The sequence below is a fragment of the Cetorhinus maximus genome, chromosome 20, assembly GCF_964194155.1.
Source record: "Cetorhinus maximus chromosome 20, sCetMax3.hap1.1, whole genome shotgun sequence".
NCBI lineage: Eukaryota > Metazoa > Chordata > Chondrichthyes > Lamniformes > Cetorhinidae > Cetorhinus > Cetorhinus maximus.
This window is the reverse complement of record NC_135898.1, coordinates 90,073,382-90,088,765: the sequence shown is the minus strand read 5'-3', so window position 1 is coordinate 90,088,765 and position 15,384 is coordinate 90,073,382. Positions and strand designations below refer to the sequence as shown.

At 40.9% G+C, this 15,384-nt stretch overlaps 1 protein-coding gene across 5 annotated transcripts in view; it reads right to left on the bottom strand.

The window, feature by feature from the left end:
- Window positions 1–15,384, bottom strand: part of slf2 (SMC5/6 complex localization factor 2) — an 83,274-nt gene that overhangs the window by 19,837 nt on the left and 48,053 nt on the right. For all 5 annotated transcript variants that reach the window (XM_078565137.1, XM_078565139.1, XM_078565138.1 and 2 more), the window contains 5 exons: window positions 7,562–8,520; window positions 6,582–6,655; window positions 5,629–5,766; window positions 4,559–4,726; window positions 3,481–3,583 (listed from right to left, as the gene is read on the bottom strand). In XM_078565137.1, coding sequence (XP_078421263.1) covers window positions 3,481–3,583; window positions 4,559–4,726; window positions 5,629–5,766; window positions 6,582–6,655; window positions 7,562–8,520 — 1,442 coding nt within the window. The remainder of the gene's footprint in view (window positions 1–3,480; window positions 3,584–4,558; window positions 4,727–5,628; window positions 5,767–6,581; window positions 6,656–7,561; window positions 8,521–15,384) is intronic.

Below are 15,384 nucleotides of genomic sequence, written 5' to 3'. Positions count from 1 at the left end.
TTTTAACATAGAGAAGTGTGAGGTCATACATTTAGAGAGGTCAAACAGTTACAGGGATTACACAATAAATGGGAATATATTAAGAGGGGCTGATGAAGTGAGAGATCTTGGCTTACAAGTACACAGGTCCCTGAAGGCAGCAGTTCAAGTAGACAAGGTTGTAAAGAAGGCACATGGAATGCTTTCCTTCATTGGCAGAGGTATAGAATATAAAAGTAAGAATGGTATAAAACACTGGTGAGGCCACAACTGGAGTATTGTGTGCAGTTCTGGTCACCACATTACAGGAAGGGCGTATTAGCTCTGGAGAGAGTGCAGAAGAGGTTTACAAGAACGTTGCCAGGGTTAGAAAAGTGTAGCTACAAGGAGAGATTGGATAGGGTGGGGTTATTTTTCTTAGAACAAAGAAAACTGAGAGGTGACTTGATTGAGGTGTACAAAATTATGAGGGGACTAGATAGAGTGGGCAGAATAAAATTATTTCACTTGGTGGAGAATCCTAGAACCAGGGGACATAGATTCAAGATAAGTGGCAGAAGGTGTAGGGGGGACATGAGGAAGAACTTTTTTACGCAGAGGGTAGTGGGTGTCTGGAATTCGCTGCCCAAGTTGGTGGTAGAGGCAGAAACTCTAAACTCTTAAAAAGTACCTGGATCTGCACCTTAAGTGCTGTTAGCTGCAGGGCTATGGGCCGGGTGCAGGAAGGTGGGATTAGAAAGGGCACCTGGGTGTCCTTGTGCTGGCATGGATAAGATGGGCCGAATGGCCTTGTTCTGTGCTGTAACTTTTCTATGGTTCTAATTAAAATCAGGGATGCTCAAGATGTCAGAATTAGAGCGTGCAGCAATCTTGACGAGCTGTAGGGTTGGAGCAGGTGACAGGGATAGGGGCCAGGCCATGGAGATTTGAAAATAAGTACAAGAATTTTCTAATTGTGGTGTTGCTTAACTGGAGCCAGTTTAGGTCAGAGCAAAGGATTGGTGGGTAAATGGCATTTGATGCAAATAAGGGCACTGGCAGAAAAGCTTTGGATAACCTCAAATTACAGAAGGTAGAATATGGGAGGCTGGACAGGAAGTGTCAAGTCTGGGGGCAACAAAGGCATGGATGGGGGTTTCAGCAGACAGGTAGAATAGTATCAATAGAGGAGGTGGGTCTCCTGGAAAAGATGAGCTTGGCGAGGGCATGAGGGAAGATGGAACAGAAACCAGAGAAGGAAACAAATTTAGGGCTGGGGGGAGGGGTATTGGTGGAAGGTCGGGGGGGGGGGGGGGGGGGGGGGGGGGAGAGCCTTAGAGGAAGTTCAGCCCAGTGGGCTAGGGGAAGGGAAGTGGCAGAGGCAGCTGATCTGATGGTCTCAAGCTTGGTGACCAAGAAATCAATGAGTTGCTTGCGCTTCATTGGAGACGGTGATGGGTTTGAGACAACAGCCTGGAAGTACACGAAAGGAGCCAGGGGTTATCTTTGCATTCCAGGATGATCCTGGAATCGTCAAGCTTTTCGGAGACCACTCTAGGACCCAACAGGTCCTAAATGTATCTGAGCTCCAGCCAGTGTTGAATGGCTAAACCAGTTTTCTGCCATATCCGTTCAAGTCTGTGTCCCATGGATTTAAGGGAGTGGAGGCAAAGGCCATATTACTGGGAATGGCCTGGGTGAAAGAAAGAAGTAGTATGCAGGGGGCTAAGGCATTGAGGATGGAGGTGATGGTATGTTCGTAGATCGATAGCAGAAGTGGTATGAACAGAGGGCCAAAGATAATTGGAATTTTGAGAATGCAGTTCCAAGTGAATTGGGGGAGAGATTTTCCCCAGGGGTAGAAACAGAAGGAAGCAAGATTTGGAGGGAGAAAGCAGGATGTGGGTGGACAGCGATGCAAAGAAGTGATCAGAGATGGCCTCATCGTTTTCTTTCATGGATTGTGGGCATCACTGGCAAGACCAGTATTTGTTGTCCATCCCCAATTGCTCTCAAGGTGGTGGTGGAAAGCCACCTTCTTGAACCACTGCAGTCCATCTGGTGTAGGTACATCCACAGCGCTGTCATAGAAAGGGAGTTCCATGTTCTTCACCCAGCAACAGTGACGAAATGGCAATATATTGCTAGGTCAGGATGGTGTGGGGCTAGGAGGGGAACCTGCAGGTGATGGTGTTGCCATGCATCTGCTGCCCTTGTCCTTCTAGATGATAGAGGTCACAAGTTTGAAAGCTGCTGTCAAAAAGCGGCTTACTGTAGTGCATCTTCTATACAGTACATTTCTGCGATTGGCACTATGGAGGCAGCAAGACCACATGAAATGGCAAGGGCAAGTGAGTGGCCCTGAAGGGGACTTGAGGTGTTTACATGGAAGGTAAAAACAAGGGATGACAGGAGGGCAGTGAACTCAGGGGGGAGAGAATATGATGAATTGAGATGAAGGTTAAAATTACCAAGGATGAGAAGCCACTCAGTGCAGAGGCTGAGAGGGAAGCAGTGAAGACAGCTTATTGAGAAAACCAGCATAGTATTTGTTGGGCGTCAGAGAACCAGAATTTCAAATGAGAAGTGAAAAGGGATGGAACAAGGTGAGATGCTCAAAAGAGGAGTAAATGTCAGAGGAGTAAGGGGACAGGCCAAGCTGAGACTTGGTTATAAAAGCCACACTGCAACTGCGATGGGCTGGGCGAGGCAAATCATAAAAGGTATAGCCAAGCAGGGAGGCTTCAATTAGGGAGAAGATGTCATCTCCTCTCAGCAGGGTTTCCATCAAGGTCATGTTGTGATGCAGTCATCCATAATATGGATTGCAAAGACTTTGTTCACGAGTGAACAGGCATTCTGGAAGGAGATGTGAAAGGGGACAGCAGGAGCTGATCCAGTGGCACAGTCCATAGAATCAGCACTGTGAAGGGTGAGTTGGACAGGGGCACAAGATCAACTCAAATACATTGCAATGACTGGCACAACAAAAATTTTCCATTTAATGGTGTGCCAATGAAAAGCCACACAATTCTCACATGGTGTTACATGTCAGTCTTTAGACTGAAACATGACTGGTTGAAAAACAGCTGAGTCAGTAGGAAAACTTAATATACAGGTATTCCCAAGTCTATACTCAGGCTCATGAGCAGATTTTGTGAAACTCATGTCTGCCCTAAATGCATTTGATCACCACTGCTGTTTGCAATGAAGCAAAGTAGAAAATATTCAGCTGGCTTCAAAAGTCACACTGCATTACATCTGTGTCAAAATGGCCACAAACTGCCAGAAGGTGTAATGTGGACAATTTTCCTGTACTTGGAGGCAATGGTTTATAAAGCAAAAAGGGAAGAGTTTGAAAACTGTACACACTTGTAGCATCACAACATAGCAAAGCACAGTGCCAGCCAGAATTTGTGCCATTGTAATACTCTTTATGCTAGAAATGGTGATCATAGAGCACATGCCTACAATCAACGGTAACCTCCAAGTAACTTATGTGCAAAAAATGTGCTTCCTCACCTTAAATAAAAACTTGAAAACTGGCTGTGGGCATGGCGATGAGTAATAAGTTTGACTTACAATCCCATTAGTGAATAAAAATACCTGCTGGCTGCTTCCTGAACTGGAAAACAAAAAAAAAAGTGCCATTAGCGACTTATTTTCAGGTAAATAGTGTTGTAGCTGCTAACTAGCCATTACACAGTCAATGCTATGGGATCCTTGTGAAATAGTCAGAACTTTTCAACATAGATTGGAAAGCCTTAGAATGTACATTCCGAATAAAATAACTTAACAACATTTCAGATAAATCTTTAATATAAGATGCCAGACAAGAGATTCTTTAAAAAGAAATCTTAAAATGCAGATAAAAGTCTGTTCTTTCTACACTGCCCCTTTTCATCCCAGCTTTTTGTTTAAAAAAAAAACAGCTTATGTTGACCCAAATCTACAGGACAATAAATGTCACCAAAATATACTGCAAAGAAACAATGCTGGATTGCAAAAAACAAATTCTGTTCAAAGTTGACTGAAATTCCAAGTGTCACACCACCCAGAAGCATTCAATATTTCCACAAGCCACTGATGAATGCGTAACTAAATCAGCCTTGGCTAAATTCACCTCAGGCCTCAACAGCTGTTTAATTAACTGAATTTAGAGTTTAATGGTTTGCAGAATGTCAAATCACTTCAGACATAAGTCCAAACACAGCATGTGAGTGAAGCATGTACCAAACCATATTTAACAGGAAGCCTGGTATCTAATGAAGGGAGGACACCATTGTCAAGGCCAGATCAGCTTCCAGTAAAGCCAAGTGAATGAAAAGAGTTGAAATAAAATTGATTTAGTGCATTTCACTGAAAATTAAAAAAACTTTCACTATAGTCGTGAAAGGGTAAATAAAAATTTATGCTCCTACAAAACCCAAATTTCTCAAGATGCACAAAAATATGTTGAAAGGAATTTATAGCCATAAATCAGTCTTGGGTCAAAAAGTACTTTGAGATGCTACAATCTTAAAATGGTAGTCCTCAGATAGTCATCTCAAAGAGCCATGTTTTTAGGTCATTAGGAAAATTAGGTTTATACAGCTCTCACCTGATGAGAACCCGTTCCAGAAAATTTTGAGGCCTCAATTCACTCTGAGTCAACCTGAGATCCTGCTGATTAAAGTGTTTTCCAGCCTGTAGCACATTGAAAATTTTTTCCCCGGGATGTAAGTCTGGTATTCCATCGGATTTTACAGAATACCTGATCAAGAAGGCCCTATATGCAAAGTGAAAATAGGAAACAAAACATTTCAGTACAAAATTTCCCTTCAAGATATAATTCCATGAACACGTTTGAAGAATTTTTTTTTTTAAAAACATGGAACTTTTGTTTCACCAAAACACCAGAAACTCACAAACTGTTGTCAGGAAATTATAGTCACTTTAAAAGTAAACAGCCAGCAGTCTATTTCAATGTCAAAGCATTTCATTATGCTCTGTGGCACAAGCTCCATCATTTGGTGTTGTTGCTATCAGGCAAGTTTGAGTTAGGCTGCTGGATAGAGACCAGAGGAAGAATTTCATGGTCCCTTGCTGGTAGAATTGCAGGTGGGGGTGCCTGCAAAATTCCCCAGGTGGCCTTCCCACCATCATCTGACCTGTCCACAATTTTACATGGGGCACCTCAGCTGCGCCCATCCCCACTTTCCACTCGGCTTCAATTTTGAGGCTGATGGGAGGAGTTCAGGTGCGGGGGGGGGTTTGCAGGGGAGCCTCACAAGTCACCTTGCTCAGGCAGGGAGGAGGGGATGCAACTTCCTCAAGGGCCCCCTTTCCACATTGCACAACACCCACCCCACTCTGGTCTGCCCTCTGTGGGTATTCCCTCTCCACCTGGCTGATCTCTGTCGTGGCAATTTCTGGAAAGTAAATGTGTACGGAGGTCAGGAAAAGATAGAATCCTTGGCTAGGTGCCAGTCTAGAAATAAAGTTTAATTAAAGCGGCTGCATTTTAAATCCCAACAAGAATGGTGATGATGAGTGGGAATTCATGGAACACTTCAGAAAATACATAACTTTGTCTGCAGGACTCAACACATCACAACAATTTAGGATGATACTTCCAGAAATTGCTTTCCCCATTCATTATTAGCACCTCAATTTTTAGGAGTCACTAACCTGTGCTCCTCTGCAATCTGATCCATGTCTTCGCCCATGCTCTGTTCATCATCTTCCTCAGACAGACAACTGACATCATGCACCTCATGAAGTTCATCTTGCAACTTTTTCTTCAGGTCCTTTAATGCTTCCCCGAGACTAACAAAATGCAAAGTGATTAATTTGCATTCTATTGAAAGGAATATTCTCACAATACCAGTCCAAGTTAACTTTTTGTGGCTCAATGTTGAAGTCTACAGATTAGCAAAATCAAATTGTTTACAAAAATATTAACTCAAGTCATGAAAATGCCTTACACCTTCAAAGTAATGTTCATACAAAATCCCCCAATAACACAATGTGGGGCTATAGTAAATATTCAAAAAGCACCTGACATATCACTGACAAAATTCTATTTATAACAAATTGTACTTAAAAACTGCCCTGATCATTTCTGAATCCTGTGTTTTTCCAGTTCTAGCTACAGGAAGCTCACAAGATATATGTGTTGTTCCTGACATCATAATACTCTTCCCCAATTATGTCATAGCTAAGGAGTACTGCTGGGCCTCATGTCTGATTCACATCTACTGTAGGACCTGGGTCTGGCAGGGGAAATTCTGCACAATATTTCTGCCCCCTCCCCCAGGAAATAACCAACACTCACACAGCACGATGCAGAAGGGTGGCAAAGATGGTACAGATACAACAATCAGGATTATGGTCCAAAACCAGATGAGCAAACATTTCCATTCATAAATTCAAGAACTTGCATTAATTTTAATTGTAAAATTAAAAAAAATCACCAGGCCACTTTATAAATGGGAAATAAATGAGAAAATTGATCCTGAGCCATGGAGGAGATGAGGTCAAAAAGACCGGGTTTTGAGAAGGGTTTTAAACTTCAGCTGTGAAATGGTAAATAAAAACAAAGCTTTAAAAATGCAAGAGGAGCCAGGATAAATAGAACTCACCCCTCAGACTGCTGTTTTTCTTTAAGCAGGCGATCAAAGCTGTTCGAATAATTTGCCTGTCTGTTATTTTTGAACTGAAATTCAAAAGACATGATTGGTAAGAAACAGGAAAATGAGCTCCATTTTAAAATTTAACACGAGCAAAACAAAGCAAGCTGCTTGTGTCCAGATGCACAGGAGGGGTTGTTTATTTTGCTCTTTAATCAATTTCATACCTCAGTGCCTGTGCTATCATAGTCACACAATAATGAGATGCACCCCTAGCAGGAAAAGAGGCAAATCAGAAACTCTACCACTGCATATTCCCCAGTAACTTGGGGGTTTTGAAACTCTGCATACTGAAGAAAGACAGCATCTGCACTCAACCTTCTCGCAGAGATTAAAGCAGCAGTCAGCAGCATGAACTCCGTCGGTGTCTGCCTCCAGGTGAGAGTTGTGTCCCAACTGCTGCAGCAGCTGGGACCAGACGGAGAATCAAATCTAATATTTATGACTCAGTTTGATAAACTTACCAATGATTGAGACGTTTGGCTTTAAAGCTTTTATGTTGTTCGTTGTATAATATTAGCACTACACCTTTTGCTCACACTCAACTGGAACCAATTTCCCCAGAGATTAGTCAAGTTGCACATGCCCATCACTGAGGGGCATTTAACTGTACCTTCATAAAAGTAAACTTTCATTTACATGGAAAAGAACTCTTTTTTAAGCTAGCACAGTGGGCCCAACAGACTCTGGGCTATATTTCTCCTCTTTCATTCAACCTCTCTACACTCCTGCCAAAAATCAGCAACTTTCAGCTTGTACTAGCTTTGGTTTTCAATTGTTACTCTAGCCCATCTTTAAAATCTCACCAGACAGCCAAAGCAAGTTAGAAAAAGTAGAGCACAGGAAAATTTGGAAAGTTACAGATAATATCTGAGTCAATTGATCCTCTTCGATGCAGGATAAGAAGCTTAATGAAACGTTTACAAACTCACGGTCAGCCATGCTGTTGGCGTGTTAGGGGCAGACAACTGAAAGGAAATGTCAGGCTTTTCTGGTGTAGCAGATACTGGTTTGTTACGTAAAGTTAGGAGATCATCCAAAGCCATCAAAGTTTCATCTTCTTCGTCACTGTCTAAATTACAGGAGACATCACTGTCACTGTCCACGCCATTATAACTGTCCCTCAGTTTCCTCTCATGTCCTTTACTGCTGTCTGATAGTCGGACAGGACTGCACCGTTCCAACTGTCTCTTCTCTTGAGAGGGTAAGGATCTACTTTCCTCATCCAAAGACAAAACGGTTAAAGAGCTGGACTCATGCCTTTGTGTTCTTTTGCTGTCAATAGGTACCAGACTGTGCCTACCCAAGAGTCCAGATCGATTTTCTTTTGAAGAAATGGCACTGTCTAGGGCAGTCTTGGTCTTCTCCTCTGTAGGTAACCTCACATACGAAGTTGGAGGAGTGTGCCTGGATATTTCCTCATCTAGCAATGAATCAAATGGTAAGCAACTGTGAGAATCTGGAAATTCATCAGCCTCAAGAGCTGGGTCCTCATTTTCCAATATACCATTATTGTGATCTTTAAGTACTCCATTGCAATTTGTTTCAGTCACACCGCTGCTATATTTATCAGTGATCCTGCTTTCACAGCTTTTCTTATGAAAACTTGCATCTAAATGTCGTGAGAGGGAGACACGTTTCTTTTTCTGAATGTCATGTATTGAATCGCGTTTTCTTTTCTCTTTCGAACGTGAAACAGGCAAGTCTGCAGGAAAGCTGGCTTTTAAGGCACTCATTGAATTTTTCCTACCAGAACACAGAGGGAAGGAATGGTGCCGCCGAACTGCCTCTTTACTGCAAATGTTCTTTTCTAGGACAAGCGAACCTGAAGGCAGCGTTTTTGTTACAAGCTTCAGAACAGATTCCTTCTGTGTAGAAAGACTGTCACCCCCTACAAGGCAAAGAGAGGAAAAAGATACTTAAGGAATCATTCAAATAGAAACAAAAGTTAAAAAATAGAGTCAACAAGACTTCCAAAACAAATTCTAGTCAATGTTGTTTGAAATAAAGCAAAGTTTATATGGATTGGAAACTCCTCAATAATGTTCCATTTTACTTATACTGCTCCTTTCCTTTCAAGATTTCAAAGCATGTGCTAACTCCACCTCCATTAGTTGGCACCTGTAAAGAATCCAGGGAAAGGACAAATAATAGCATATGCTGAGTATTTAGGGGTTGTAAGGACTTGGGCAGCCAGATGGTGTCTCAATTAATAACCACCACCTGAATACAATTAATACCCAACTGGCATATAATTAACCAGGTAGGGGGCAGAGTGAAACAGTAATTTAAGAGATATAAGATAATGCAAGGCCAAATTACAGAATGAACAGGACTGTAGAAGCTAGGAGAGAAAAATAAATTATTAGGGTATTAAAAACAAACAAAAAAAAATAGTAAACATTTTGAATAGCACGTCTTTAATGAAGTATAAAGTCACAGGATGCTTCATGGAAGCAATAAGAGAAAATTTGACATCAAGCCACATTTGGAGATATTAGGTCAGAAGATTAAAAGCTTGCTCAAATGAGGCAAATTTTAATTATCTTAAAGATAACGAGGCAGAGCAGTTTAGGAATTCTAGAGCTTAGAACCTGGGCACTTTAAGGCAAGCCCGCCAAGAGCGGAGCAATGAAAATTGAGGTTGTGCCAGTGGCCAGAATTGGAGAGGTGCAGAATCTTGGAGGGTTATAGGGTTGGAGAAGAGTACAGAGATAGGGAGGAGAGAAGCAGTGGAGGTATTTGAAGACAAGGATGAGAACTTTAAAAGTCGAGGCACTGCAGAGCCAGGAACCAACGTAGTTTTGAGCAAAGGGGAAATGGGTGAACTGGGCAAACCAAAAAGGGGAAAAAAGAAAAATGCTCTGGTACTAGCAGCACTTCACACATCAGACAGCAATACCCGCCACCAAACTTTACCAAACATCTTGTGTGAAAACTACAAAAGTGTGGCACTTCAAGCATTCAAAAATCTGCTAGAACGTTTTCTAAAAAGTCTGATTTATTAAAATCAGGTTAATAATGAAAGCAAACACCAAACGCATTAATTCTTCTCCCATCCTGTTATAAGCATCGATTAATAAAAACCATATAAAGTAGGCCTCTGATGAGTCATTGCAAAACTTTGTAGCAATACAGCAAACCTTTCAATTGACCTAGCGGTAAATATAAAAAGTCTCTACAGTTCAAAATAAAACTTAAAGCAAAACTTACCACAATCATTCCAAAAGTGTATTTGAAGTTTGTTACAATCCAACTATCGTCTGAATACAAGTTTGAGACCATGTTCTAGTAACTACAATGAGCTCATGAGTATAGCTAGCATTTATATCATTTCTTTAAAGTGGTAGATTGCCCAAAGGAACTCACTAGATTGATGGCAAATTACCCAATAGTATTAAACTGGCAGAACTTTTTTCTCCAGTTTACAATTCAGGACTCTATTTCCCCATCCCTACCCAAACAAGTCTGCACTTAGAAAGAAAATTCAAACATGTGGTTGCTCAAATTTAGCTGTACGTTTCAGAGCATGTTACACAGACAGGGAGATGCTTATCTTGATGTATTATTTTGAGCTACTTTTTCAAGTATAGATATTGTAAGCCAATCTCAGCAGGAAAACAGGATGTCCTGATGCGGCCCAGTACAGTATGACAAATATTTGGAGCGGAGAGGGGAAGCTGAAAGATGAACGTCACACAGTGGATAGTTTTTACAAGCCCAAAAGGGCAACACATTATTACACTATTCCCTTGACGTAGCTGACTGCACACTTCTACCTTTTCGTTACATAAGAAAACTAAAAAGGAGTACATAGACAAAAAAGCCATTACAACTCAATTCTTACCACTTAATCTTGCACAGACTTCAACATTTTGTAACAGGGTTAGGCCAGGGAAAATCCAGATCTGCTAATGTAATAGTATAATGGATCCAGGTTTCCAGCTATCCTTGAAATATTCAGTTCTGTTTTTGAAAACTAAGTTCTCACCTCGGTTCTCTTCTTAATTCAAGAAACTAAATGAAGTATTTTAAGCACCATTGATACAAATCAAACAACTAAAGACTTAGGCTGGACACTCAAGCTTCCTGTTTCTTTTGTCTGTTACAATACCTGCTTAATTAAATCTTTCTGCATTGTCGTTTCAATTTTGCATTTCCTGTGCAATTTTTCTTTCATGAAATTTTTCCATATCTTAACCTTTTCTGGTTTCCTTTCCATCATGTGACTTCCAGTAAATGGGACTTTAGCCAAACATTTGACACAAATGATTTTATAGCCTGTACACATCAGCTGCAAACCACACACTGAACTTGTTAAATCATCCCCAAGCCTGCTCGGGTTTAGCTTGCCCATTGTTGCCTAACATCCGGGAGCTGGAAAGGTATAAAGCTACATTAATCAATCCAAACATTATTAACCTTGAACTTACAGGAGGTCTCAATGAGAAATAGAGCTGTTTTTATCTTCAATTTACTAATCACTACTCTACAATGAGTTAATACTAAAAACCTTGTGTGAGATGCACAAGATAAGAGTGCTGACACACAAGTCACAATCCCAACATTCTGTAAATTTACATTAAATGCTCCATATGCATCCTTCTCAACAAATAGAACGGTGAGAAATGAGAAGCATGGTTAATGTTACCTACTTTAACATAGCTCTTCCACTAGAATCTGCAAAGATAAAGTTTTGAAGGGAGTAGTCAACAGGCAGGGGAGGAAATATAAATGAGATAGGTGTTGTAACATGTAGTCATTCACCACATGTATTATGGTGGACACTCTTTCCAGAAAGATGTAGGTCAACTAAGAATCTTTATTCTACATTAGATGCGCCATTCTTTCATCAATTCTGTCCAAAGTGTTACCTTACACACTTCATTTTTGGGTGTATGGAGAAACTATATCACAGTTGGTACAGCTTAAGTCTGCATCTACTTAGGTGCACAATCACAAGCTGAGTTTCTGTAGAAGTCTTCAAGAATAACACTTCCTGCTGTCTGCAATCAATGCCATAAGCTTGATTAATAGAACAACTCTCCACCAATTAAGGACTGGTGCGACATGTTAACTAACTTTTTCCATCTTATGCAAATGCATACATATACGTCAACAAATATTGAGAACACTAAGAATATAAGGAGCCAGAGTAGGCCATTTGACCCTTCAAGTCTGCTCTGCCATTCAACAAGAGCATGGTTGATCTTCTACCTGAGTTCTATCTTCCTGCACTGCCCCCATATCCCATAATTCCCTTAGTGTCGGGACTGTTGGAACATTTAGTTGGGACTGTTTTCCTTGGAGAGGAGAAGGCTAAGAGGAGACTTGATAGGAGTTTTCAAAATCATGAGGGATCTGGAGAGAGTAGATAGGGAGAAACTGTTCCCGCTCGTAAACAGATCGAGAACCAGAGGGCACAGTTTTAAAGTGTTTTGCATAAGAAGCAAATACGAGGTGAGAAAAGACTTTTTCACACAGCGATTAGTTAGGGTTTGGAATGCACTGCCTGGAAGTGTGGTGGAGGCAGGTTCGATTGAGGCATTCAAGAGGGCATTGTTTCTATTTAAATAATCATCCAATGTGCAGGGTTACAGGGAAAAGGAAGGAGATTGGCACCAAGTTAAAATGCTCAGGGAGCCAGTGCAAACACGATGGGCCGAATGGCCTCGTTCTACACTGTAACAATTCTGTTAAGCTGTGTCCATTAATCTATCAATCTCTGTCTTGAGTATACTCAATAACTGAGCATCCACAGATCTCTGGGATACAGAACCCCAAAGATTTACAACTCTTCAAGATGAGATTTCTCCTCATCTCAGTCCTAAATAACTGACCCCTTTCTTAAACAACACTATGCAATAAAATCTTCCGCAAAAAAAAACTACAATTCAATGTCAGCTATTTTCTACTTCAAGTAACATTCTCCAAGAAAGTGGGATTTATTTTTTTTTAAAAAAAGCCTACATAGGTGCATTCAGACCCAGTATTTCAACCTTTCCAGTTGGCAAGGTTCCACGATGAGATGCTGCCTACTGTGCCAGCTTTTCCTTTAATACACAAATTCTAGTGGCCAATCTGAACAAAACTTCAGATGATTTTTATATACTCCACTTAAGTGGGACATGCAAAGGAGAAGTTTATATCTTTCCCAAGTTTGTGCAAATACTTTTATTTAGTGATGATTTACAAGAAGCACTAAAGCCGGAATTTACTTGGCCATTCCCTTCAAGGTCAGGCAGAGAACATTAAGAAAAATATTCTTCCATCTGCCTATAAAGGGTAGTGGAAATCTGGAACTTCCTTTCTCCAAAAGGTTGTGGATGCCAGGTCGTTTCAAGGATGGGGCTAATGGGTTCTTGTTACATAAGAATAACAAGAGATTTGGAACATACAGGGTAAATAATGTTGTACAGATCTAACAGATTACTGGAAATATGCTTGAGGGACTGAATGACCTGTTCCTCTGTTTCTTTCCAAGTGTTTATAAATTTAAGTAAAGTTTAAAGTTAAGGAATGAAATATAAATAGAAAGCTTTCATTTCCAAAGGTTGCCTTACAGATTCTCTGCAATCTCATTCACTTAAAGCAATGTATCCCCATTTCAGAGAAACACAGGAACATTTTGCCCCAAACCCATTCCACCAATCAACGAGATCAGGACTGATCTGCAACCTAATTCCATATTCCTGTTTTTGCCCCATATCCCATTATACATTTGGCCAACAAAAATCTATCAATATCAGGTTTAAAATTTACAACTGATCTAGCATCAATTGCTGATTGCAGAGAAGAGCTCCAAAATTCTACCATCCTTTGCATGAAGAAGTGTTTCCTAATTTAACTCCTAAAAGGTCTGACTCTAAATTTTGGGCCATGTTCCAAGTGGTGATGAAATGGCTTCCGCTTTCAAGCCTTTATACACCCAGAGTGACATCAGAGGTCACATGACTACAGTAAACCTTTGGCAACACTGCACAAAGGCACTTCTCCAAACACCCCTGTTTTCATAAGAATAACCTGCATACAATATCACTTCCAGTTGCAAGTCAGGCACATACATAGTCCACAATGAAACTCCATACCCATATACAGAAAACTGGTCATTCTAATCTGACCCACTTTAGTCTGTCCCACACACGCATTGCACACAATCTTGAAAGCACTCAGTTCTTCTAATGGCACGCGTGCTGGTTGTTATTGGCTGTTCATCTGGTGTCTGCTCATTCCTGGGGCCATATTGTCTCTCCGGGGAATTTTGCTGCTGTGGTGAGTGTTGCTGCTATGCTAATTGTTGCTGCTTATCTGCCACCTTTGTTGGGAAATGGTTGACCTCAGACTGATGGTCGTTCAGTTCCTTGAGCAGATTGTGAACTCACATCTTCCTTATCAGCCACCTGCTGTGGAGGAGCAGCTTCTGCAGTTATACATATATGCCTGCAGTTTAGTCCTCAACCTCCTACCATCTACTCTGTCCTCTTACTATTTTGAAAACTTCAATCAAATCATTCCTTAACCATCTAAATTCCTAGGAATACAATCCTAGCTTGTGTACTCTCTCCTCATGATTTAACCCTTGAAGTTCAGGTATCATTCTGGCAAACCTCTGCTCACGCCTTCCAAGGCAAATATATCTTTCCAAAGGTATGGTGCCAGAACCACACTCAGTATTCCAGGTGTGGAATCAGTTCCTCGTAGCTGAAACATGATTTCTACTCCCTGTATTCCAGTCGTGTGCATGTTAAGGCCAGAATTCCATTAGCTTTTTCAATTATCTTCTGTACCTGTTCATGACATTTTGGTGGTCTGTATACTTGGATCCCCCACCAAGTCCCTTTGGTCCTCCACTGTTTCTAGCTTCTCCCCCATTTGGGAAGTACCCTGTCCAATCCTTTGTAGATCCCAAGTGATGACCTCATATTTGCAGACAATGAAATCAATCTGCCACACTTTTTGCCATTTACTTAATCTCAGTATCTTTTTGTACTTTTATGCTTCCATTTACACTGCTTACATGCCACCTGTGTCATCAGCAAACTTGGATATATGGCTTTCTATCCCATCATCTAAGCCGTTAACTAATATGGTGAATAATCAAGGCCACAATACAAATCCGTGTGGGATAGCACTAGTCACATTCTGCCAATTATCCCTTCTCCCTGTCTCCTGCTGCTCAGCCTATTTTCTAAACAAATCAATTTTCCTTCAGCTAACAGTTTCTTTAAAAAGACATTTTATAAAGTCCCTTAAGTCCAAAAAATAACATCCATAGACATTCCCTGTCCACTGCTTCAGTCACCTTTCAAAAAACACAATCAGGTCTGTCAGACATGGCATGCCCCTTACAAATACATGCTGGTTCTCTCCAATCAGCTGAAAATTTTCAAGGTGTTTGGCCATCCTACTCTTAATTATAGCCTCCAGTAATTTACTGACAACAGTTAGTCTAGCTGGTCTATAATTCCTCGTTTTCCTCTGTCGCTGTTCTTTTATAGCAGAGTGACAAGACAATTTTCTGATCGAAAGGAATGGTTCCCGAATCAAGAGAATTTTGGAAGATTATAGTTAGGGCATCTGCTCTCATCTACTTCTGCCTTTAAGATACTGGGATGGAAATCAACTGGTCCTGGGGATTTGTTGCTCTTTAGTGTTATATTCCAGACAGCCAGTTGGTGAAGGAAGAAACCAGAGTCAGTCTTTAATTGGAATAGATTTATTCAAAGTGAAACATTACAGGTATATTTTTCCTGAC